We start from the raw sequence: 25230 nt of genomic DNA on the forward strand, positions 1-25230 counted from the left end.
AAACATTCAAACCTTGTTTTTCTGACAGAATGACAAATGCAGGGCTTGATTTAAACCTGATGACAAGCAAGAAGGAAAACATTTCAAGTTACCAGGATAATTAGTTGAAAAACAAAGAGTGCAATAAAAAGCTGCATTGACAGATGTTACAGGAGAAAATATTAAACCAGAATAGTCTGAAGAATGTTAGAAATAATTTTTAATAACAGTGAAAATAAGTCCCTAAATCAATTCATTGACAAAAAGCAACAGAAATTACTGGAGACCCATTTTTCAAAAACATTGTTTTCCAAAGTTTCCCCCCTCTCCAAAATTTTCCAAACAGCAGCTAATAAAAACCAGCAGTTAATAAAAATGTGTTGTCACAAACTGGTACAAAGGGGCTAAAGTCCCCTATTTAATACAAGTGGCAACAACTTTACCCAAACTTTGCACAGCATGAAAAGCTAGAGAAGGAAGAGGAGAAGGAAGCCAGTTAGGTGGTTTCTTCTAGAAATTCCAAGTAGCCCTACTCTATTGAAAAGCAAGATGGCAGAGTGAGGAAGAAAGTAATATAGGCATGAAAAGAAAGGAATGATGACACAAGCCATTATCAGCACTTCATCACTGATAATGTCTTTTGGTATAACGTGATTTATGGAAAATACTTAGTGAGAGTTTAGTCATAGATCCTCCATCCTGCTGGTCAATTCTATCCATCTTTACATTACAGTTTCCTTCTGGAGTTTTGAGAATTTATTAGGTTATGAACTAATAAATTGTAATGCAGACTGGTTTAATTTTAATGTACTTTATATTTTTTGTTTGCACTTTGGACTTACAATTTTTAATAATAAAGTTATTATTAAAAAACACTTGATTTTAAGACATAAGTGAAATAAAATACTAATTAAGCATTTATAAATTAATAACCACTTGTTTGTAAATAATAGAAACTCATCCAAAGGAGCTGGCAAGGTGTAATAAATACAAGGTTTTGGAAATGGTTTTAATAAATATAGAATTTAGAAGGGTCTTTTCCTCCCATCTGCTTGTTTTCATGACATTTTGTATTAGGGAAGCAGCATTTTTAACAGCTTACATTTGAGACATGATCAGCTTTGGACTCACCCATGGTTTGCAATCTGTCTCTTCCTATAGTGCTAATCTGGCACAGTGATGCAAGTACAAGCCCTGTGCCAAATCCTATGTTGATATATGCCTCCAGTACAATCCTATCTGACTTCAGTTTGGAAATGCATGGAGTATAAATCTATGAAGAATTTCTACCCCTCTTCTAAGCCAAATGATTTTTGATCTGATCTGCATATGGTGTTGGGCAGTTTAGCATCATTTGTTATCTCAGCAGCGCTGTGCTGATTTACAGCAGCCAAGGAGCTGATCCCACATGTACAGCTTGCACTACAGCAGTGAAAATATTTCAAGGGAACTTCTGCCAGAAAAACTTGTTCCTCCCCAGACTATAAACCTAAAGTGTACTGGAAACAATGGATCTCACACTCCCAATCGATACCTTTGTTCCATCAAATACCAGGGAAATCTACTAAGAATGTGAAGAAAAACATCTGCCAAACTTCTTTGCATGTGCTCACATTGCACTAATTGCAGTCATTGGAATTCTCCTGCTCCATTTGTTCAGCAGCAGAGTGGGAGAGCACAAAACCATATGCACAATGAGAAGAAAACAATTGTGAAGTGATGAGCTAAAACAACATACAGAATGGGAAAAGCTGCTGGAAAGGCACAGCAGATCAACAAGGAGATGTGGCCCTGCAGTGCTGAGCTCCATGAAAAGCCTGCAGAGCTATCTACAGACACCAAAACAAACTAGAAAAAGCATTGAACCTCTAGAAGGGGCAGAGGGAATTAGTATCAAAGATTAAAGGTTTTGCTTGTTAAACCCCCAGCAAAAATATCCCGGGAAAATTCGAAATTATGCTCTTATCATATTGCTATCTTTTAATATATTAACAGGTTAATTTTCCTCCATGCCCTAAATGATATAAAAGACTACTTTGGAGTAAAGAGTGAAATATATTAATGTTGTCCAAGATGGAAAAAGGCTTCATTATATTTTGTTTTGTGTATATGGGGAAAACTACTGCAATGATTACAGAAGAACTTTTACATACATATTTGAATTAAAGTGAAGCAACAAAACACTGAAGAAAAAAAATGCTGTGGAATCAACCACAGGGCTTTTAAAAATTATTTCAAAAAAATGCTAAAAGTATTATAGAATGTATTTAATTACAAATTTAGAAAGGTCCTATGATTGATTCTTCTTAGAAGAAGGGGCTATTGATCATTATGGAGAGTCTGTAATCAATTTCAAACTATCGATGGCAAGATACAGTCTAAATATCGAGTCCTATTTTATTAATTTACATAAAATAATTTTCTAGACATCTATGAATAAACACAAGTACATGCAGAAATTAAAAAAAAATCATAATGTTTGAATTCAGACCTCATCTTTGATAAATTGAACTTGACATGAAGGTTGTCCAAGATTTCATATTTCTCAGAAGAAGAAGATCTGGGAAAACTTGTCATTTCACTTTCCAGTTGAAACCTTTGCTCAAATTCTGCAGAGCTGTTGTCCCATGAATCATCATCTGTGGTAAAATCTGGATTATGAAGAGCCATACACTGCAACCTGTCACACATTTTCAGTAAACACAATAAAACAAAACAGTGTTTTATTTCAACAGGTAGTAGATGCAACTGGCCTTGCAGAACCTTATGTTCACTCGGAGATTTTTACAGAAAATTTTATAGAAAGAGATTTATTCAGTACAGACCAAGGCCCTCTTGGTGATACAGCTGAGTAGACTGGGGAGCAAGAGCAAAAGACCCCGTGACATTTGGGTCCACCTGAGAGTACCAGTTCTCTGACACACCAGGCAGATGTATTTCAGGATTTGGTGTGCAAGCTCCATCATGAGGACCTTCCCTATAGCTCTGCTGCGTCTTTCAGTGTGCTTTATGTAACAGCACATGGAAGAAATAAGAGCACAGAACATGCAGCTGTCTATGCTTAGGGCTCTCTAATCACCCTGACCTCACATCTTACATCCTTCCCTTCCCTTTTTTCGGCCCCTTCTCTGCTACCATGGTCCTCCAGAGTAATTTTCTGCTTACAGCCCCTGCTATTCCCTCTATTTCCCAGCAGGTTTGGTGTTAGGATATAAGAAAGAACCACATGCAACTAAATAGAAGAGAATTGAGGAAAAAATATTTAGAGAAAAATGAAAGTAACTCACCCATTTTCCTCTGAGGAAACCTTCAGTAGTGGTGTCTTCTCTGTAAAAACAGTGTTTTTTGACCTCGAGCTGAATAATTTTGAAAAATTGAAGTGATATCTTTGGAGGGAGAAAAAAAAACCAGAATAATAAGTCTGCAGCAAAATTATTCACTAAAGATCTGCAGAATATTTTGCTACAAGTCTATCTAATTAGTTAAATACTCTTTAAGAATGGTGTTGACCTAAATTGGGGTTTTCATTCCTTAAGTTTGAACTAATCATGGTAGTTACTTTCTACTCACAGGGGACTCATTCGTATAAGTTTACACTAGCATACTTCATAAAATATGAGATAATAGAAGAACCTATTTCCCATAAATGTTATTTGAGGCATGGATCACCATTTACAAATCTCTAAATCAAATCTCTACAGCAACCTTGATACTCTCGGTATTAGGGAAGAAAATCTGAAGACACGTACTTCATTTCTGCAGCAAAATCCCTTCCAAATGGTTTCTGTCAAGTCTTGGTCCTGGTGTTGCAGATAATTAAACAGCATAAGCTACTTCTTGCCATATTGCAGCTTAGCATTGTGAAGGAGCTTTTTTTGCTAAAGTATAAATCCCCAAACTTAAGAAGCAGCTGAAGACAATCAATCACAATCACAGAGGTCTGGCTTTGGGGCAGACTTCTGGTAGAGACTAAGTAATTGAGCCATTCTAGAGCATGTTCCCATGACCGGGCTCTTTCAGAGAAATTTCCTATCAAAATCAACATTATTCAGATACACTCAGATTTATTCCATTCAAAATTGTAGCCTCCCACCACCAGAAAGTCTCAAAGAAATATACTGGCCATACAGTCAAAATGCAGATCTCAATACACCCAGAGAAACCCACTTAGAGGAAACCTAAAATTTTTTCCACTATTGCTGGACTGTGAGGAGAAAGAAATGATAAAATCATAAGCTTCTAAATAAATACACGACTGTGACTGATTATTCAGTCCTCTAAATATAAGGACAGCTCAAAAAGAAGGATTTGCATATTTGACTTAATAACACGATGGAAGACAGTGAAGTTTCTTGCAATTTGTAGAGCGGTGTCTTAACTTCAATTTTGTAAAATTAAAACCTCCAGGTACTGCTTTGGCTTGTTTGTTCAGTAGTGTTTTCTGTCAGAAGATGTGCTAGGTGCAGAGCAATTGGATATGGTTATTTCAGCTTTGAATGGCCACAATGCTCATTCAAACTCTGCTTTAAGTCACATATTTTCAGTCTCAGCTGAAGAAATGGAAAGAGTTAGAGAAATTCAATTGCCCAGTACCTCATGTCAAATGTTGGGCAGATTACAACTCAGGTGCTACATTGCACTGACACTTCATCTGTGAAAAGATGATTGCATAATCTGTATCAAAGTGCTTCCTTTATAAAGCAGGAGAATATCATTCACACAGAAGAAAGTCTAAGTGGAGAAACTGTTATTTTGAAGCAAGTACTCTTCTAATCTCATCATGGCTTTCAATGTAAAAAGCTACCCAGAGCTTTTACAAAATGGAACCCATAGGGATAGCAGGAACACTATCAGGACTTTAAATGTGTTCTCACCATGCATTGCTGATGTACTTCTGGCTAATCCCAACATCCCACTATAATCAAAGTCTGCATTCAAATGGGGAAATTTTATAACTATTCTGATGGTGGACCTTGAATGCGTGAGTTCAGAAATTTGACTGATGAAAAGACCATTTACTGTTTCTACTTTTAAACACAACAATGTCATTTGTTCCACAGGAAAAAAAGGTTTCAAATGATACATAATATTGCTGTTCTGATCTTACCTCACCTTGTGCACACTATTAACCTTTCTGCACTTCTTTTTGATCTTTTCCTCCTGGGATGTGTAAAATCTGAGGCTAGTAACCAGACACTTTCTATAAAAACTTCCATTTTCTTCTGATTGTTAGGGGTTGACACCAACATTGCTTTATGTTACACAGGCATATGTATATCCACTGACAATCCACACCACAGCAGCTCTTCACCACTACTGTGAATAACCAGTTTGCTGAAGGGTGAAGTAACCACAGGAATGGCAACAAGAAAAGGAAAATAAAGGTAAGGTGAAAGATGGCTTAAGTGACAGAACCTGAGGTGAAGAATCCACAATGCTAATTGAACACATCACCTTCACTTAGATATCATCTTCACTTTCTTCTGACACTTTGTTATCCCCACTTGCTGGTATAGGTCCTGTCACTTTTAAATGGAGCTATGGAGCTGAACAGATGGCCAAGAATGACAAAGACAGAAAAAAAAGGAAAAGGTCTTCAGATAAAGTAAAAACAATTAGTACATTACAACAACAATTTGCGGAGAATAAAAACACATGGACAAGAATAAGCAGCAGGAAACAGCCAGGCTTGACAAAACAAAAATAATTAGAGAAAAAGCAAAAGAGCCTCAACTCCCCCATGATGTGATTACTCTAATTAGAGAATGAGAGTCATATAAACAATAAAGCTAATTAGGGCATAAAGGAATCTTGCAGGCTGAAAGCTCTAGAAAGAAAAGTTGTGAAAACATCATTTAAAAAATTGCAGGGACTATAAAAATGAAAGTCATCCTTGAATAGAGAGCCTAGCACAGACCCCTCTGTGCCCCTCATACATCTGCACAGATGCTGGAGGTGCAATTTGATCATCCATTTAATGCAAAGATAAAAGATCATCTGCAACCAAAACCTAGGAAGGCCCAAAGACCCCCTACTGATAGAGGAAGTCTGCAGTGCTCAAAAACCATCTTAGCATAATTCTTAGTGCTCCTCAACCCTGCAAGTAGCTGGTAATTGGGAAGCTGTATAAATAGGAAACAAATCAAAATGTAACACATTTCAAAACCTGGGGTCAGGTCACACTTTCAATGTTTCTTCCTGAACAAATAGCTAGAAACTTTGGTTATATCCATATGCTAGAATGGAGCGCAATCCACCTCTACAGAGCGATTCAGCAGCATTACCAAGAGGCTAATCACCAGGTCAGCTCATTAACCAATTGTGGGTAGGCCTGTTTGCAGGATGAAATGACCACTCTAGATTTGCAGGCAAGGATCTGGTAGGCTGGACATCACTTGTGTTCACAGTTCTTCTCTCATAGTTCAGACTCAAAAATCATTAGCATTTTCTACATCAAATATGAGAACCATAGAATATTTGAGTTGGTCAAACTGGCTTTCTGGAGGGGTACAGCGAGAGCAGGAGATGAAAGGGAGAGATGTGGGAGACTCCAGTTGCTCCCAGTGATGGGTTGATGACTCCTGAGACATCAGTCAGAGTTGGTGACTGACGAGGTCTGCCATCTCCTGCAGGTGATACCTTCCTGCTGTCAAGCCCTAGACCTGCACTCTGACCACATTTTCAGGCATTTCCTAAATTATCACTAGATCTGACTTGAACCTATTACTTAGCCCTGTATTGAAAAGATGAATCATGGTACACATGTATTGCTTTTATTCCTTATAATAAAAAAGGTACATTTTAAATATCAGCTAATATAATCTTTCATCTCCCATATGTTATGCCGAGCTCACAACTATCAATTGGGGAGCTATTTCTATGAAAACAGAAAGCAATAATACTCACTTCCATGGGAAAGATTTGGTCAGAATTGAAGAAGTGAATATGGAAGCATACATATTGTGTTAGAACATCAACAGTTTTTACCATAACTTATTAAAAATTTCATTTTATAAAAAAATTAAAACCAGAATCTCTTCAGGGGAAAAAAGAGCTAGGATGCTTCTCTGAATTAGTAATCTGACTCAAAACTAGTAACTAAAACCATTATGAACATGACCTTATCTCTCTCTACAACTTCCTGAAAGTTGATTGTAGCCAGGTGGGGGTTGGTCTCTTTCACCAGGCAGCAGCTGACAGAACCAGAGGACACAGTCTCAAGCTGCATCAAGGCTGACGCATTCCAATATAGGTTGGATATTAGGGAAAAGGGAAAAGTGTTTTACAGAAAGGGTGATAAAGTCCTGGAATGGTCCGCCTGAGGAGGCGGTGGAGTCACCATCCCTGGATGTATTTAACAAAAGACTGGATATGGCACTCGATGCCATGGTTTAGTTGAGGTGTTAGGGCATGGGGTGGACTCAATGATCTTTAAGGTCCCTTTCAACCTTGTGATTCTGTGAATTCTGTGAATGAGGTTACCTCTTAAACAAAAGCTTAAGAATACTGCTGAGCCACGAGTTTACAACAAATACAACTAAGCAAAGTTTCCTAGAAGTCCAGAGTAAAAATATGAGAGATAATTAATCATGAAGGAGACCAGTCACAACAGCATGAGTTTAGTTTATCATTACTACATTCTTTCAGAATAAAGTCTAATTTCAGAAGCTTCATCTTCCCTAAATAGAAAACTTTTATACAAATAATATGTCCTGAACTAGTTACTCTTACTGTAAAAAAAAAAAAAAAAAAAAAAAAAAACAAAACAAAAACCACAAAGAAAGAAATCCCCAGACCACCTTTTGATTGCACTTAAAACACATTCTTCTGCCAAGATGGTATATTTGAGTTTCTGATAAAGTCCACTTTTTGGGGAACAGTTATGTGGTACAGACTGTGCTGACCAACATTAGAGCATTCAGCTCTTAAACCTTTACTTTTACTGTGCATTAAGCAGCCGTATACATACGTCTGACAACTTTGTCATATACATGTGCCCACACAAAGACACAACCCTCTGTGACCATTTCTCCTCAGCGGTAGCACACCATGGGGAAATTGTTATGACTACTCATCACAACTCAAGTGTGGCAGCTGATACACTCAGAGTAAGAGAAGGATCAAAGACTCCAGAGCTCATATCTCAAAACATTTTCCATATATTTCCTGATGACTTCTTTATGTAGCTTCATCAAATCATCAAATAACCTCCAGACCCTTTAAACCCATGCCCCACTAAGATGTCAGAAAAATGAGCAATGAAAGCATTATTTAATACAGACTCATTTTCTTTTTTACTTTTCTGATTTTCTATTAGACAGGATTGTACAGGATCCTGCAGAGGGATCCCCAGAGAGGGATCCTGAAGGGCTGGCACTGCCTGATAGCATGACACTGTGAGAGGCACAGCCAACTGGCAGGTCTCATTTTGAAAGACATTGAGGTGTGTCCAAACAGTAAATAAGGTGGTGATGAGTCTGGAGCAGCTGAGAGAACTGGAGTTGTTTAGTCTGGAGAAAAGGAGAAGGAAAGGTCAGGTAAGACCTTATCTCCTCCTGCCTGAAGGGAGGTCATAGTGAGGTGAGCATTGGTCTCTCCTCCAGAAAACAAGTGACAGGACATGAGGGAATGGCCTCAAGTTGTTTCAGGGCTGTTTGGAAATATTTTTTTCACAGAAAGTGTTGTCAAGCATTGGAACTGACTGCTCAGAGAAGTGCTGAGTTACCAGCAGGTAACTCAGGTATTTAAAAGGCATATAGATGTGGCACTTAGGGCCAGGGTTTAGTGTTATACTTGGTAGTGCTGGGAAAGCTGTAGGACTTGATAATCCTAAAGGTCTTTTTCACCCTAAATTATTCCATTATTCCAAACTGAGAAACATATGCCATGCTAAGACCCCAGGCAACTAAAGAACATGCTTAAGAAATGTGTAGGGAAATGTGTGCTGAGCTTAACCTAGATGGAAATGGTTCCTTAGATAGGGCATGTACAATGTGGGTGCTTCATTCATTTCTGCTGGATTTGGAAAGTGAACCTGTTCTGCAAAGGCAATTTTAAGTTCAAAAATAGCCTGGAAAATAGAGTGTTTCATGTGATTCCTGTTTTATAATCAAATCAGGCTTTGTAGGGTTATTGTGCTTCTCTGAAAAAAAAAAAATGGGTACTTTCACAATTTGGTAATTTGTTTACCTCAAGAGACTTTGCCTCCCCCTGCCAAGGAAGGTCTCCATCAATAAGACATGGGGGGGCAGTAAACAGACCAGGACCTCACTCTAGTGGGTAAGATAAAAGAAAGGACTTTTCCTCTAAGCTGCCATGAAACATTTCTGACTCTACCTTAGAGGGACTGTTCTCCACACTTTTTCTGCTCCCATGTCAGGGTATCATGAGGTCCATCTTCCCTGTGGGAGGGAGCCAGGAGCAGGGACTAGCCATGGGTCAGGGCCATGATCTTCCCAAGCAGAGCCTGTCCCATAGCACCCAACAAGGGAGCAGGGACAGGGTGGGAATGGGGACACAGTTCAACCCTGATTTCATGAGAATCCAGCACGACCACAGTGATACAGCAGGTCCAAAAACCCACCATTTGAAGGAGTGAGAAGTTGCACTGAAGAGTGTATCTGCTGTTCGTCCTCTAAATTTTCTGCTTCAGCAAAGGAAATTAGAAAGCGACAGGAGACCACATGGAAAACTGCAGACAGTCTGAAGGAGAAAATAAATTTCAGGAGCAAAGGCTGCCAAAAGAATTTAGCTGTTAGCAACTGCCAGCAAGCTGCAAATTTGAAAGAGCAATCAGGAGCCAGTATGGGTAGTGGTCCAATTCCAAACCCCCAGTTTCCCTATGGATTACACTGATAACCTGTTAAGAGGTATTATCTGCAAATGCTGCAGGGCATACTTAAAAATGAGTCTGCAATAGGGAAGCAATTTATCAAGAGCACTTAAAGCATGACTGCATTTGTGACACTTTAGTATATTCTGCAGGTTTGGCTTTAAAATGCCAGTATTTTTTCTTGACATTCACAATGGGTTTTCAGCTTAACCAGCTCTGCCGCTAACTGAACTTATGACAAATAAAGGGGGATCACACCTTTTTTTTAGTCCATAAGGGAATTTGAAAAATCTCAAACATTGAAAAAGTTAATTCCTAATTCTTAATTCTTTATATCTGATCAGACTCTCTTACAGATGCAATATAGGATGCTTGAATGATGGAAATATGAACAGAAGAGTAGGTCTGAAATACAACTAGGTGATGTAACCATGTCTAGAGAAGGCTGTTATTCATCAAGCATTGAAGTGATAAAAAATTGTCATCTCAAAGGTTTGGGGGAACATAGGTTATAACATGAAGATTTACTTAGAGAGCAGCTGAATTTCAGAATTATGCAAGAAAAGGAAGCACTATTAAAACAAGATTACTGGCCATTTCCAAGATGAAGGAACACCCTCATACACAACAGTGAGGGAGAATTATTTTGATAAAATTTTCCTTAATCCAAGTGATGTACTGACAAGCTGTGACATTCATTGATTCTTCTGGCTTTTCATATATCCTTATGCTACTCACCCCAGTTTTGGAGACTGAAAAGAGTAATTAGCTAGCTATACTTAGATATCAAGAAATGAAAAATCTATTTTTTTTTTTCCTTTTTTAAACATTTCTTTGAAAATTGTTGTTCCATTTATTTAATTCCAAGAATTTGGATAAAGGATTATTCATAACTGTAACTTTAGATAAAAAAAGACTTTATCACTTAAAAAAAGTGTCTCCATTCCCTAGAGTTTAAAAAAAAAAAGGCCAGACATCTACCAAAAAAAACATTCACTAACAACATGAGAAAATGTGGCTGATTTCTGTGCCTGGAGAGGTGTTACAGAGGCAGGCCACCACACAGCTTTAAAAAAAACAAGTTGTCATCAAATTAAGCTTCATTTCAAAAAACCCACATGACTGATCCAAAGTAGTGTAAGCTTGCTGGGAGTAGTATTTTGTCCTTTGGTCACAATAAAATGAAACACAGTAAGTTCAAGCACACTCATGTCTGTTAAGTAGTCTGGTATTACGAATAGCTAGGACAAGTTATGTAGATTATGATCTTGGTTGACGGTTACTACACCTCCAGAAGCAAAAATGCTAAAATTTACTTCAAAGCTAGAGCATGAGACCAAGCAGACAAAGAGGAAACAGCAGTAAAACTTGCAGATAAATACCTTCTAGTGGGAGATATAGCTGTCATATTTTGAAATAACACTATTAAGTTGATAAAATAATGGCATTTTTTTCACTTGAAAGTCCTTCCATTATACTTACTTTTTAAATTATTTTAATTACAATGGAGATACTAAGAATTTCTTTTCAGGTTCTGGCTGACCATAAGCACTGATTTTATTCATATAAGCTTTGCCATCTGAAATTTTGGTTTAGGATCATTACAGTCATTGTCAAGAGAGAGATCTCTTCAAATCATTTTCATACTCCACATCTCCCATGTCGTCTATACAAGGAACCTGGGGAATTAACTCTGACCTGACAAAAAGACTTTTTCACTGAACCATATACAAGCCTTATACAAGTAATATCTTTATTACAGTGCAATAAAAAGTACTTTTATATGTACACTTTATTTGCACTTAGATAAAATCTCTTTTTCATACAAAAAAAATTCATAAAAAAAGTTATTCAGTGTTGATTAAGTATACAAAAAAAAAATCTATCAACAAGTCTTTCCAAACACAACTTCCTTACAACTTCCTAACAAGTAACTTCCAAAACAGAGTAATTCCACATAACTAGTCATTTGCATTCCACCTTGAGTGATATCAGAGCCAAAAACTTTAAAACATTGAAAATCCAAAAGGAACAAGTTAAAAAACCCAAACAGAATAAAAAGGCAGCCCATAACAATAAAATATTTTCTCTTATATTTGGGTAATATTCAGTGAAATAATTCAAGAGTTTTATCTCAAAAAGATGTTGCTCTTCCCTGCAATAGTCCTTCACTTAGATCACTGTTGCTGATTAATATACACCTCTTACAAGCCACAGGAAATTCATTCCATAGCCTCAGGTTCTGGTTTGGTACCAGACATCTTTTTTGCCTTTAAAGGCCTTAGAGATCTAGACCCTCAATGATACAATGTCAGAGAGGGAGCTTCTAATCTGTATTAACAAGCAGCTTTGAAACACATATTTTTGACTTGTTGCTGACCAAGGAGAGACAAATTTAAGACACAAGATCGCAGTCCATAAAAACATTCAACTGAAATTCTCAAAGTAAAAAGAAGGAGGGAAGAAAAACAACCACCAAACAAATCAACCCAAACACCAAGGATTATAAATTCCAAAGAAATTCTGGGAATTTGATTTTCTCTTGCAGGGTATCATGTAAATTATATTTGGCAAGTCCCCCCTAAAGTGGGCTAATTGACCACAAAAAAAAAATTCCTCTTCCTACACAGCAGATGGCTTTGTTCCAGCAGTATAGTTTAACTCTACATCATATTTCTTAATACACTTTTTCCCTCCCTGTCAAAGAGATGCCAGGATGCCAGACTCTTTCCTCCCAGGCACTGCATTCCCTTCAACCCAATACAGAACGGAATAACTTTGGTTATTCCATAGTCTCACAGAGGTTACTTCCTTCCATGTTGTTCCTCAAACATCATGGAAGGCACATCTTCATGAGATATGTCATAATATTTGTTATATATGTTTTAAAAATCAGCACCATCCCAAAGCTAAATAAATCCTGAACACTGATCATCAAAAAAATAGATAGAACAATAACTCTTCACATAGACATGAAAATCACTGGCCACGCAGAAATGAGGTTACATAAATAAAACTTCATTCTGTGCTCCTAAAAGAAAATACAAAAAGGGAAAGTGTCAGTGTGCCTGACTTAAAAAGAAAATTGTTCATCAAGGGATTATGTGCAGAAAAGGGAAAAGCCCATGCTGACATGGCTGCCCTATGTTAGCAGCTTCTGTACCAGCAGCAGAACACAGCTAATACAGACGAAGACAGAAGAAATTTTACAGGTGATTTGATTCCTCAAGCAGATACAATGCCTGAATAATCTATTACTTTTTCAATCAAAAACACTTGTTAGCATTCTTAAAAGAATGAACTGAAACCACAATTTAAATGTTAAATAAGCAGTTCTTGTCATTTGCCATGTGTTGAACCAGACAGTTACACATCTATTTGGTTTTCCACTCAAATAGATCAAACAGGCTTCATTTTCTTGAACCAACAGTGCCTCCAAACAAGAAAAGCTTGAAACATAAGAAAAGGTGCTGGCAAACACAATTGTTGCATATATTTTTTCAATAAAACAACTCCAGAAATCATTGTCAACAGTCACTGCATCAACAACTCTCTTTTTAATACCATCTGCACAGGCACTTTGCAGAAAGAAAATATCCATAGAGTGGGACATAGCAGGAAAATTGAAGGATATTCTGACAGAATGGAAATGCAAAGGAGCCAAGTAAGCGGATACTCTTGGCAGGAGAGCAAAAAATAAAATAACAAAACAAAATAATAAACAGCAAAAAAGCAAACAAAAAAAGACACTAAAGTTCCCATTAACGAGACACCGTTATTAAAAGCTAATGTGGAAGTAGGCCTTTTGTACCTCAATAAACAACAGAGAATAATGGTTGTTCTTTTATACAAAAATAACAGTTTAGAGAGCAAACAATGTAGGTTCATTTGAGTCATGGCATTTAGAAGTACGTTATAATCAGAAAGAAATGTTTTAAAAAACACAAATATAAAATGTTTATGAGAAGTAGAGGTCCATAGTGGCTTGTCACAGAGAAAAAAAATCACTTTGTACTATTTTAAGATTATGGAATATGCAAATTAATTAGAATTGTGGAAGAACTGAAGCTGCAGCAATTATTTCCTCCAGTAGCATTAGGAAAAAGCGTGGGTTGAAGAGAAAAAAAAATAACATGACACATGGCAGAACTAAAAGAACAGATTTTAATCTAAGAGAAACTTGAGAAAAAAGCACGTGGACAAATTTTTATAAGGGCATTGTTTAGAGAGGAGGGATTTCATCAACATTTTTTATTCGTCACGAGGTGTGGCTGCAGTCTCAGCTCTGAAGTATTATTCCAGTTTATCTATTAGTTTATTACAGCATAATCAAATGCTGTAACCCCCATAGAAGAATGCATGTTCCTACTTGCAACTTTATTGTTAATGAAGACCCTCATTCCTGAAGAGATACAGATGCAGCACAGGTGAGGTCCAGATGATAAATTTTGCATTCAAGTAAATAAATTATATTACACATAAGGAAGTCAGTGTCAATACTTAATTTAGATTATCTCAGAGTATTACATGCATGACCTGAATCTTTTCAGGTTCATATAGAGTTTAGGAAGTATGAAGACCCAGAATTCTCTGTTCTCAACCTATCTACTTGAGCCTAAAACATTTTCAGAGTGGCATATCAAAAAAATTAAATGATCAGTCCTACTCCAAATTGTAAATAGATTGGTACATTTGTTAACTGCTTTTGAGGTAGAGTTCTTTTGTGTTCTGCCTCACAAATACCAGATTTCCAGTTGAAGGAAAGTATGACAGGTCTAAAGAGAACAGTGTTGCTCTATCAACTTTTGTCAACAGAAAAATAGATCCAAAACTGTAATTAGTACAATGTCCATACATACAAGTCCTTATGACAATTCTCTTCTGCAAAGGACAGTCTGTCTTATGTCAAAATAGGCATGCTGGAATATTTCTGGCTATGTAATCCTCTTCAACACTTCCATTCAATTAGGAACAGGTTTGCAAATAGTGCTTGTTGTTATTTTATTTAAGGTTAAAAGCAATAGTTTTCTGGACACTGATGTTCAAAGTTTTTACTCTGAAACATCACTACTTCTTCCAGTTCTGATTTGGCTAAGTTTTGGCCACATACTACAGTATGCCAAGTAGATGTGACCCAAAAATAATGTCTAAAATGTATTAATTCCATTGCACCACTTTGTAGAGCATTATTTTTTATTGGCCTGTACTAGAAAGCACTGGAAGGCCCAACATACAGAGCACAGAGCAAACTGGAAACAAAGATATATGCTGCCAATGGACGCAACAAAACCCCACATATTCATATAATATTGCAACATAGCCCTTCTCTTTTTGCTTATATGACTAAAGACACATCAGAGAAAACAGAAGGGTATTCCTTGTTACCCTCATTCTGGGTTTATTCTTCCTTTTGGCAGAACAATTCATTAAATTCAGGTTCATCCTTTTCGCTGTATGAGGTTTACATGCTGAATGTATGAGGTTTACATGCTATCAATAGACTCCTAAAGAGGATTGCAGGTCACATGTCATTGACATGGTTGAGGAGGTAGAATTGCTCCTATCACATCTAGGAAGATTAGAAACAAAAGAGTATTTGAAACTGCTTTTACTTTGTTATTTTCTTGGCAGCAGAGAGAATGAATTGCATAAGACCACAAGAGTGGGAGGAAAAGTCACTGCAAAATATTTACTCTATGTTACTCAGGATTAGACTTCTTACAGTAAATTCCTCAAAAGCATAGTGTTTCCTCCTCAAATATCAAGTGCAAAGCCCTGCCAGACATATGGGTTCAATGTAGCTGCCAGGGTGGCCATCTGAGGGAGATGCTTTCATACTTCACCTCACAGATCTCCACTTCAAGCAAGGGAGTCCTTACAGAAACTCTGCTCAAGGATAGCAGGGAGTGAATGGCAGATGGACTGTGTTTACTGTCCTTACTGACTGGCACAGAAAAGACAGTAGCTCTGAAAGTGTGAGCAAAGCCTTCAGCCTTTCACAGCTGCTTCTGAATCATGCTAATTCACACTGTACTGACTCAACTGCTTCTGCTCCACTTTTTAAAACTGAGTGTCTGTAACTGCCAATCTGTTTTACATTTCACCCTGTCCAAAAGAAATAATATAAAAACATGCAAAGAAAAAAAAATTAAAAGGAAAAAACAAACACAAGGGCATTACTTTTGAACCTAACCGGTTCTGACAGCCCTGGCTCCAGCTCACAGTGCTGTCCTTGATGTAGCTCCAACCTGCTGTGGGCAGAGCTCTGTGTGGTCTCTGACTGCTGCTGGTCCATTAGCACAATTATTACAGGTTGTCCCTGCAGCCCCATTAGCCCCTATCAAGCAGAGAGTTGCTTGCTTTGTCACTGTCTCTAAGCATTTTGGTGACTCATTTATCAGCTTTTGCTCTATTTCAGATAGTAAATCACTTGAGCTCCTTATGTACAGCAGGTTTTTGAAAAAGCTATATGATTTGCCAGACTATAGACTGTGACCTTTTTTCTTTTTTTTTATTTCACTGGCTAATTTCTCCCATCTACATTAATCTATTTTTCCATCAACTACATTCAATTTAAAATTAACCTCAGTTCTTTATTATATGACCATCGCTATCTGGGAAATTTTTGCTGCAGCTGAGGAATGATTTCCAGTGCTTTTAACACAAAAGGACAAAACACTCTGATGCCAATTAATTCTAAAGAGAGAGACATTTACAATTTGGGGCAGACTGAAAGATCCCCATCACCAGTAGAACTCTAAAACATCTGCTCTAAAACATCTGCTCCTGACAGCAAGCTATGAAAGGAAAAAAAAAGAAGAAAGGAAATATTTCTTTTTGTACTCCCTTGTGGAGTGAGATTGTTTTGTTTTATGACGAATCATAGCCTTCCATGTCTTTATCTTGTTAACATGTCCTGCTTTTGTTTGAAAGACCAAGCTGTAAGTAATTATGAGTGCAAGATATTCAGTGTTAGCAAGGAATGCTGCTAACTTGGCAGTCTGGCTTCAGGGTTTGGGACTGACAAGTTCATATTCTTGTTACCTGCAGCTTTGGGTGGAGTTGAAATTTTTTTCACTTCTAGGGACTGGTTTCATCAGAGTCTAACCTATAACCACAGCATTAACTTGCTTTTACCTAATTCAATCCATAGTCAGTACACTGTGCTCACACTCTGTATTACACGTTGTATTTCATCTTCACCCAGTGTCCCTTTGTAGCTGCATGGAAGAGTTTCCATTTGTCTTTTCCACTACTTCTACTGCCCCTGCATTTTACTGATATCTGTCCATATAAATGCTTTTCCTTCCACTTCTGTCTCTAAGTCTTCTCTCCTCCTCTGGCAGCAGCTCCCCAGCAGTCTGGGCAGAGGATGAGACAATTTTTTTGGCCAAACGTTCAGTATGAGCTAAGCTAACCAAGCTCTTACCTCATCACCCTGGCTATTAGACTAAAGACTGCAAACCCTTCCTCTCCTCTCCTCTCCTCTCCTCTCCTCTCCTCTCCTCTCCTCTCCTCTCCTCTCCTCTCCTCTCCTCTCCTCTCCTCTCCTCTCCTCTCCTCTCCTCTCCTCTCCTCTCCTCTCCTCTCCTCTCCTCTCCTCTCCTCTCCTCTCCTCTCCTCTCCTCTCCTCTCCTCTCCTCTCCTCTCCTCTCCTCTCCTCTCCTCTCCTCTCCTCTCCTCTCCTCTCCTCTCCTCTCCTCTCCTCTCCTCTCCTCTCCTCTCCTCTCCTCTCCTCTCCTCTCCTCTCCTCTCCTCTCCTCTCCCATCAGGCCTTTATATTTTCAACAAAATAAGTCATTTCAACAAAATAAGTCATTGGAAAGAAGAATCAAGAGCATATAACAAAACAATATTGATTAACAAGAAATTTTCTTATAAAATAGAATACCTGAGTAAAAGTTGCTGTTTTAATTAGTTTCATTATATATTTAAAAAGTTAAAATGAAAGAAAAAAAATATTGTCTTGGAGTCTGGCAGATGGACTGTGGCAGATGTATGTGGATCCACATACTTACCAAGAACTGGGAGATGTGTGTTTAATGCTACTCAGAGCAAAGCAGAAGTTGTGTATCCATTTCCTACCAAACAACTACATAAAGTAACTCCCACTAGCATTACTTCTTTTTTGATTAGACTGGGAAATCAAGACCTTTTTCTCCTCTCCCTCTATGGTCTGCAAAGTTCATGGGCTGCTGCTCCTCCTCAGGCTCATTGAGGTCCACACCTTAAATTTTAATGGCCCAAACTTACTGTCAAACATTAGATTTCTCTCCCTTATTCCCTTTCTCAGCTATTTCGGCATCGCTTTCAGGTCATGTCTGGTTCCACCCTTCAGCTGCAGAGCCTGAGCCCACAGAAAAGTTGCCATGTTATCATGCAGACCATTTACCACCCAAAAACAGCACTGCAGTGGCTGCCTATATGCATGTCCACCTGATGCAGTAATATATGTAAGGGCCATGGATTTCCTATGCTTTCTTTTTCTTCTTCCTAGTCACTGTCCATGAGAACTCAGTTGTTTTTCCTCACATAAAACTTATGCACATCTACATGGCAGAAAAACTGGGACAAAACTGAAATCCTATTAATTAGTATAACTTGTCCAGCTGCTAATGAGAAGTTATGATTTCTGTAAATTGCTCAGTATGTCAGAGCTGCCACCTGCAGACACACACATCAGCCAGGAGCAAAGCACACAGACCCATTTTCCAATGAAAAGCTTCATGGAGAGAAACTGAGTGTCTGAGTTATTTGTTTCATCACAGATGGCCAGCTACTCCTCATGTCAGCCATTTCAGCCCCAGGCATACCCTCCTGCTCAACTGTGACTGGCCCTCTGCAACGCATTTATTTTAAAAGTTTGACTTGTTGGCTTTACCCTTCAATGTAAAAAAAAATTCTGACAATAAAAGCCTTCCCTTGTTTAAACAGGGAAGTTTATGTGAGAGAAGTGCTGTCCATTCCCATCTTGTATATGGCTGGCATCTTTCCACAACTGCCTAACAGGTCTCACAGAGACAAACCCCATGTTACCATATTATTAACTATTAGGAAAAGGGCAGCCGCTTTCAAAATTCAACAGCTTTGTGGAATGCCACAGGCACTCAAATGAAACATTTGGGTTTTGGAGGTTAGTACACTGCAAATTCTTCACTGAGTGCTAAGCTCAGTGTTTAGCCTGACAACTGGGAAAGTGTGAAGCAGTTAATTAGTACCCCTCATTCTTTCAACAGAGCACTCAGAAACAAAAATTAATAATGGTGGGTTCTTGTTTACAAAATGTTCTGTCAGAGCAAAAAGCATTTGAGTGGTTACATGGGAGCACTGTGATTTTAGTCTGTCAATGGCAGAATAGAAATTGTAGAATATGACCAATCCAAGATAATGTGAATAATTATATGCAATTAGCACTGATATGATGAATAATACAAAGCAACAAAAAAAATTAACTTTGAACACAGAGAAACTTATAATGAATGGAGCCTCTTTCTGTAGGTTTCATTAACAGCAGAAACTATGTCAAAATCAGTCTTTTGCTGAACACACCTCTTTTGCTCAAATGAAGTCACTCTAAGTTACATCATGCAACCAAGTTTCAGTCTTGCTTCTGTTACCATGGCAAGACACTTTTTTCCCAAGAAATGCAGAACAGCAAATTAGAATAGGGCAGCATAACCCCACAGTAACTTATTTATTTGCCTAGTGTGCATAATATGGTCTTTCTATTTTACTTCCTACCATTCAACCTAAAGTTTTGCTAAAGCTGCTTATTTTTTCTTTTGAGCTTTTCAGACTTTGAATGGTATTTTATTATATTGTAGAGGCAACTGCAGGAAGCTTTAATCTAAGCTAAGAGAGTCTCAGCAGTTCCACGCCCCTACACAGTTTGCTCATGATAAGTTGTGTTGCAGCCACATGCCTCTATGTAAGCAATAAATGTTTGAGGGGGTCTATTTAAAACCAAGTGAACCAAACTAAATCAATTAGCAAAGTCGGACTTCACAACTCCTTCCATATTATTTGTTTACTGCAGTTTCACAGCATTTAAAGATCCACATGGGGAATCAAAATACAGAAACATTTACTATGGATAAGAAATGAGAAGGAAGCCAGAAGTGCCATCTTTCAGACAGTGAGCAAGATAACTATCACTTGAGAATGATGAAGGTGGCAGTTTGCTATGAAGTCATCTATCTGTCCTGGAGTCTTCTCTAATGTTTGTGTGATTGACATTAAACCTACACAAACAGGCAATTATGATGTGAAAATGATGCCTTCTCTGTTCGACTGTTAAATAGATGATCCCATTTTGTTCTAGTGGCCAAAGATCAAAATTAGCCCTAGGATGCACAAAAAAAAGTGGTTTTATTATTTTCTAGGGTTTTTTTTCCCCTTAGTCTTTTCCCCTGTCTTTTAAATTGTCACATAAACTAAAGACGATTTTAAATTGTCACATAAATTTTACTTATTTAGACAGCAAGCATGTCTTCTTGACATCTAATTCTAAATCTCATAAACATCTTTTAAAAGTAGCAACATCAACATAATTAAAAATCAAAATTGAGATGTATAATGCCTTATGCCATAACTCCACTCTCATATTGACTTTTCACTATACAATACCTTCTCCTCTTCCAGTTTCTCCTGCTAACAGGAAATAAAATTACAATCTTCCTGCTGTTTTGCTACAAACCAAGGATTCAATAGACACTTTTAACTCACTGACCTTCTCACTGCAAACCAATCTCCTTACTGATCCTGGGACCAGAGATTCAGGAAGATGTGGATTTGGTTGATTGTTTTTACTTTTATTACATAAGTGAAACTGCGGGACAGGAGAAGTGCTGAAAAAATAGTTTTACTTGCTGAAATACATTTTCAAGGAGACTAAAAAAAAATTGAGATTTTTTGTTGTTGTTGTTATTGTCTTATAGATGGATTTTCTTAATGACTCACAAAGAACAAAGTCTTCTAAGGACTATCATATTAAATGATCATAAAACTCCAGGGCCAAATTCATCCAAATATAACTTCAGTGGAGGTAATGCAAAGCAATTACTTCCATAGAATTAAGAATTACTATTCACCTCATTTCTATAGATTACCTTTAATGCTCATGAACTCCTAAGACAAAAATAGCTGACTTCACCCCCTTCCTGTGAATCACAGAGGAGGATTTCAGATTTGGTTCGTATAAAACCATGCTGTTAAGTTCTTCCCATGCAAATAGCACTGATAATGATGAGACCAAAGGGCCTTTTTGGGGGCCACATTCTGTATGTACAGAGACATGATGGAAGGGAGCAGCTTGTATCTTTAGAGATGTCAGTGCTGACCTGAAGAGTGTTGCCCATGCTGCCACAAAGCAGTGTGGAATCTTCCTGCAAGGTAAGGAGCACATGAAGGTGGTTTGGACCAAGGTCCACTGACTGTAAAAGCCACTTTCATGTAACTGTAATAAAAAGGATGCTGATCAAGCCATTATTTAAAGTCTGAGGAATGTGAGAGAAATGAAAAATCAAAATGCAGACTTCATTGCCATGTTTTGGTACCTTAAAAGCTGCATTTCTAATAGTTCAAAGTACACCACAGTTCAGTGTAAACATACACCTAGGCCAGGTGCATTCCAACTGAACAGAATGTCACTGGAGCTCATTCTTGGTCCCCTTCAGAGAGGCATGCCTACATTGCCCACAGCAAGCAGGACTGAAGCAACTATGTTGTTCACAAGAAGGCAGACAGGCTTATTTCTAGGGGAAGGACCCTCTGGAAATACAGGATCATTAGAGTGACCATGGTGGATGGTCCAGATCTCCCTACACAGAGCCAAGGGAATCTAAGGCAATGCAATAAAACCTGGAGTTAGAAGGTACCACTCTTCAACATGGAAAGTAAATAAGAAAGCATTCTGACAGGCAGGCGGCCCAATAGGTACACTGATCACAAAATTCTGTTTGATTGCAGCACTGTGCTGCAATCAAACAGAAATGCTCAGTCCAAAATAGAGTGGACATTTCTTTCCCAGGGTAAATGGCCCTGCTTAACACAAGAACACTTTCTTAAAGGTCATTTTAGAGAGTGAGATAAATCCCCTGTTCCATTAAATAGATTCTTTGGAAAGTCTTGTCTCAGTATACATTTGAAAAATTTAGAGAACCTGGGAATCTTATCCTGAAAGATAATTCAGCAATTTAAGTTAAGTAGGCACATTAAAACAAACCATACAGACGTGCCAATTTAGTGAATCACTTTATAGGAAAAAAAAAAATTGGTGTCCTCTCTTTTTTAATCATCAGTAGTTTTCTTTGCAAGCAAAAGAACAATTTACATTGAAAGCTAATTCTCATTCTAATGAAACTAATCAAACAACTTGAGACTCTGCAAAAGTGTATCCATGTTTTTGTCTGTGTTCTGTTGGGTAGTCCCAATGATTTAAGGGTGCTTGCTCGTACAGAGTGGTCATACAGGTCACATCAGTATTTGAACAGCACCTGATGTATATTGGTTAAGATACGAGCTAAGGAGAGACTGGTAAGTTTAATCTTCCTGGCCAAAAAAAAAAAAAATCAATATTGGAATAGCAAGAGGCAAAGATAAACAAGAAAAAATTTTGGAAGATCCCTTCCTGAACCCTAATATACTGCTACTGAAGATTAGATATACATTTGTCTGAAAGGGAGCATGGGTATGGGTATGGCTGTTCAATTACACCTCTATTCCTAAATCACACACAGTGACTCCAGTTTACTCAACACTAACAGTGTTAGCAAAAGACTTGGAGTTACTCCCTGTGGTCACAGGAAGGTGAGCTCCCCCATGACCTAGTATATTTCATCTCTGGCACCTGAGACCAGAGATGACTGCCAGACTGGTTCAGAGGTTCACAGAAGTTGTGTATCACTGATACACAAATTCATATCACTCACTGAAAAATAATGGGAAGAAGTTAAGACAGAATGGTGAAAGCTGGTCCATAAGAATACAAATGTGGATTTTGTTCAGGTGCCAGGACAGTAAACAGGAGAGTAAATAGGACTGGCAAACACACCTATAGTAAGATACAGATGTGAATTCACAGAGGAAAAACCTTGTCTTCAGATGCAGTCAGTCCTTCCCTTCTCTTGCCTTCCCCCCATCCTCACATATATAGTGTACTTATCATGCTCTTTCAGAATAGGACATCAACTCACCCCTTCGCATACTGAACTGAAGAACTTTTACAAGATTTGTTTCTGTCAGTAAAAATTCTTAGTCAACACAAAAAATCCTCAAATACTCAAAAAAAAATTCTAAAGGATTTATAGGACTGTTTTGTCAAGCTGATAATTTGATTACTTTTTTAATATTTGGAAAGCATAGCTATAATGATTTCCAATTCTCATTCTGACAGAAATACTTTCAGATGCACATTAAAAATTTGACTGGGTTGGCTATAGAATTCTATGCCATACTTATGATATGTGTAAGTAAGAGGCACAACAAAACTCATCCAGCTAGCCTGGTTCTCCTTTGCTCAGGTCAGGGAACTTACCAAAATGTCCCAAACTTCCTCTCTTCCCAAGATAAACACATTTCCTTCTAACTGAGATGCAGGGGCATGGGACAGATTTCAGCCCTGCTGATCAAACCAGAGATGTCACCAGCACAGCCAGAACTGTGGGGACCCCCCAGGACTGCATCTCCCACATTACATGATTTTCCTGATTTGTAGCCACACAAAAAAGGTCTCCAGCATCAGGTTCCAGATATTGTTCTGGCACTCTACTTCACAGCTGCAGTTTAAGGCTTGCTCAATGCAGACACTGCCAGGTAGCACTTCGAGGCCTGTGCTCTGCAGGAATTTGGATTAGGTACAGCACTTCTCTCTCACTTTAGGTCCTGTCAAGCCACCTCTAAAGATGCTCAAAACTACCTGAAAAAGTTGACAGTCCACCCTGGCTGCCTTTCACTCACTCTGCTTGCTGCTGGTTCAAAGCTTTCAAAATCCACCTGAAATATTTTGGGGTCTACAAATTATTTCTAAGTGCTTACAAATAGAATTGCTGATACTGTCTGTATCTGTCTCAACAGGAAAGATTAACACCCCTGCCCAGCAACTTGCACCTTTCCTGCTGTGGGAGAGGATGCATGAGGAGCACACACTCCTTGTCCATTTGATGTGTGGTGTGTCAGCTGTCAGAGTTGTGCTATATTGTGCCATTTTAGTGTTTGCAGCCTCAGCTGTAGGGATTCTTTCTATGTCTTTATGATGCATTTTTCTGAAAGAGGTATAGGGTGGGATGTGAAAACTACTTTATCTCTGTGTGTTTTCTGACACCAAGTAGAGAAGAAAAGCCAATTGTCTGATCTTGGAAACACAGCAAAATTGGCCCGTGGTAGCTATTAGCACTGACATTAATTTGGAAATCTGGTGATCCATGACCCCTCCACGGCAATTACAACTGCCCTGATGTTCCATTAAGGTTTTGCTTCTTTGTGTCAGTGGGAGAAATATTGACTTAACATATGTATCTGTCCTGCGAGGAAATAAAAATTAATTTTGATTTGCAGAAAAAACATTCTGTTTGTTTTTATTCTTACCTTCCCTGCATGGGCACAGGAGTGAAATCCTTCCCAAGTGCAATGCAGCCATCCTCCCTTATTGCTGATTTTTCACACAGGGTCTGTGGCTCTCCAAGGCTTGCTACCATGCCATGATACTCTTTAAATAACTGCAGCTCATTGCAACTTCTGGTCACTGGTTTGGCTGCCACCTTTGCAGATAAAATGGCTTGATGTGATGATGTCTGATTCAGCTCCATCTCTTGTCTAGAAACTGTACTGTAATCTTGTTATCCAAGTACATCTGTCCCTGGTGGGTGTTCTCCTAAAAAAGTGAAAACAAATATACTTGGATTAAATTGAATGGGCTCAATGTTTACTGCAGTACAAGCATGTTAAAAATGCCAATCAGATTTTTGAGTAGAATTTTTGGGTATTTCCCTTGCTCATTTATTTACACCAGGAACAATTCCAATGTTTTAAATATCTTTGCCACTTCAAAATTAGCCACTATAAGCGCCGAATTAGATAAATAGATAGATCATCTACTTCATCCATGTCTACCATCATTTTCTCCCACAAATCTCCCAGTGACTTGCACTGACTTATCCCATAAAATAAGCCAAAACCATCTCTGTATTAGTGGCACAAGAGTCGTTGCTGCAGAACATCTTCCCGGCTTATGAGAGCACTGCTTCACCACCACCACCACACAGCTTCTCTCCAGCAGCTGTGGTGGCAGCAGCCTCATGGAAGCCATCACTTTCCACCAGCCCTTGTGCTCCCTCAGAAAGCCCTGTCCTGCTGCAGATCCACCATGGATGATAGACCCTCGTAAGCAGAGCAGGTGCGTGAGTCTTATGAAGGCAGCATGC

The 25230-nt window shown here is 38.3% G+C and overlaps 1 protein-coding gene across 1 annotated transcript in view; it reads right to left on the bottom strand.

Moving 5' to 3' along the window:
• OCA2 (OCA2 melanosomal transmembrane protein) overlaps positions 1 to 24659 on the bottom strand; it is a gene marked incomplete at its 5' end in the record, with an annotated part of 159046 nt that extends 134387 nt beyond the window's left edge. Inside the window, 4 exon segments of the mRNA XM_084225463.1 lie at positions 2471 to 2659; positions 3267 to 3365; positions 24395 to 24644; positions 24647 to 24659. Coding sequence (XP_084081589.1) covers positions 2471 to 2659; positions 3267 to 3365; positions 24395 to 24644; positions 24647 to 24659 — 551 coding nt within the window.
• Between the last annotated feature and the right edge of the window lie 571 nt (positions 24660 to 25230).

The sequence above is a fragment of the Fringilla coelebs genome, assembly GCF_963513975.1.
Source record: "Fringilla coelebs genome assembly, chromosome: 2".
In the NCBI taxonomy this organism is placed as follows: Eukaryota; Metazoa; Chordata; class Aves; order Passeriformes; family Fringillidae; genus Fringilla; species Fringilla coelebs.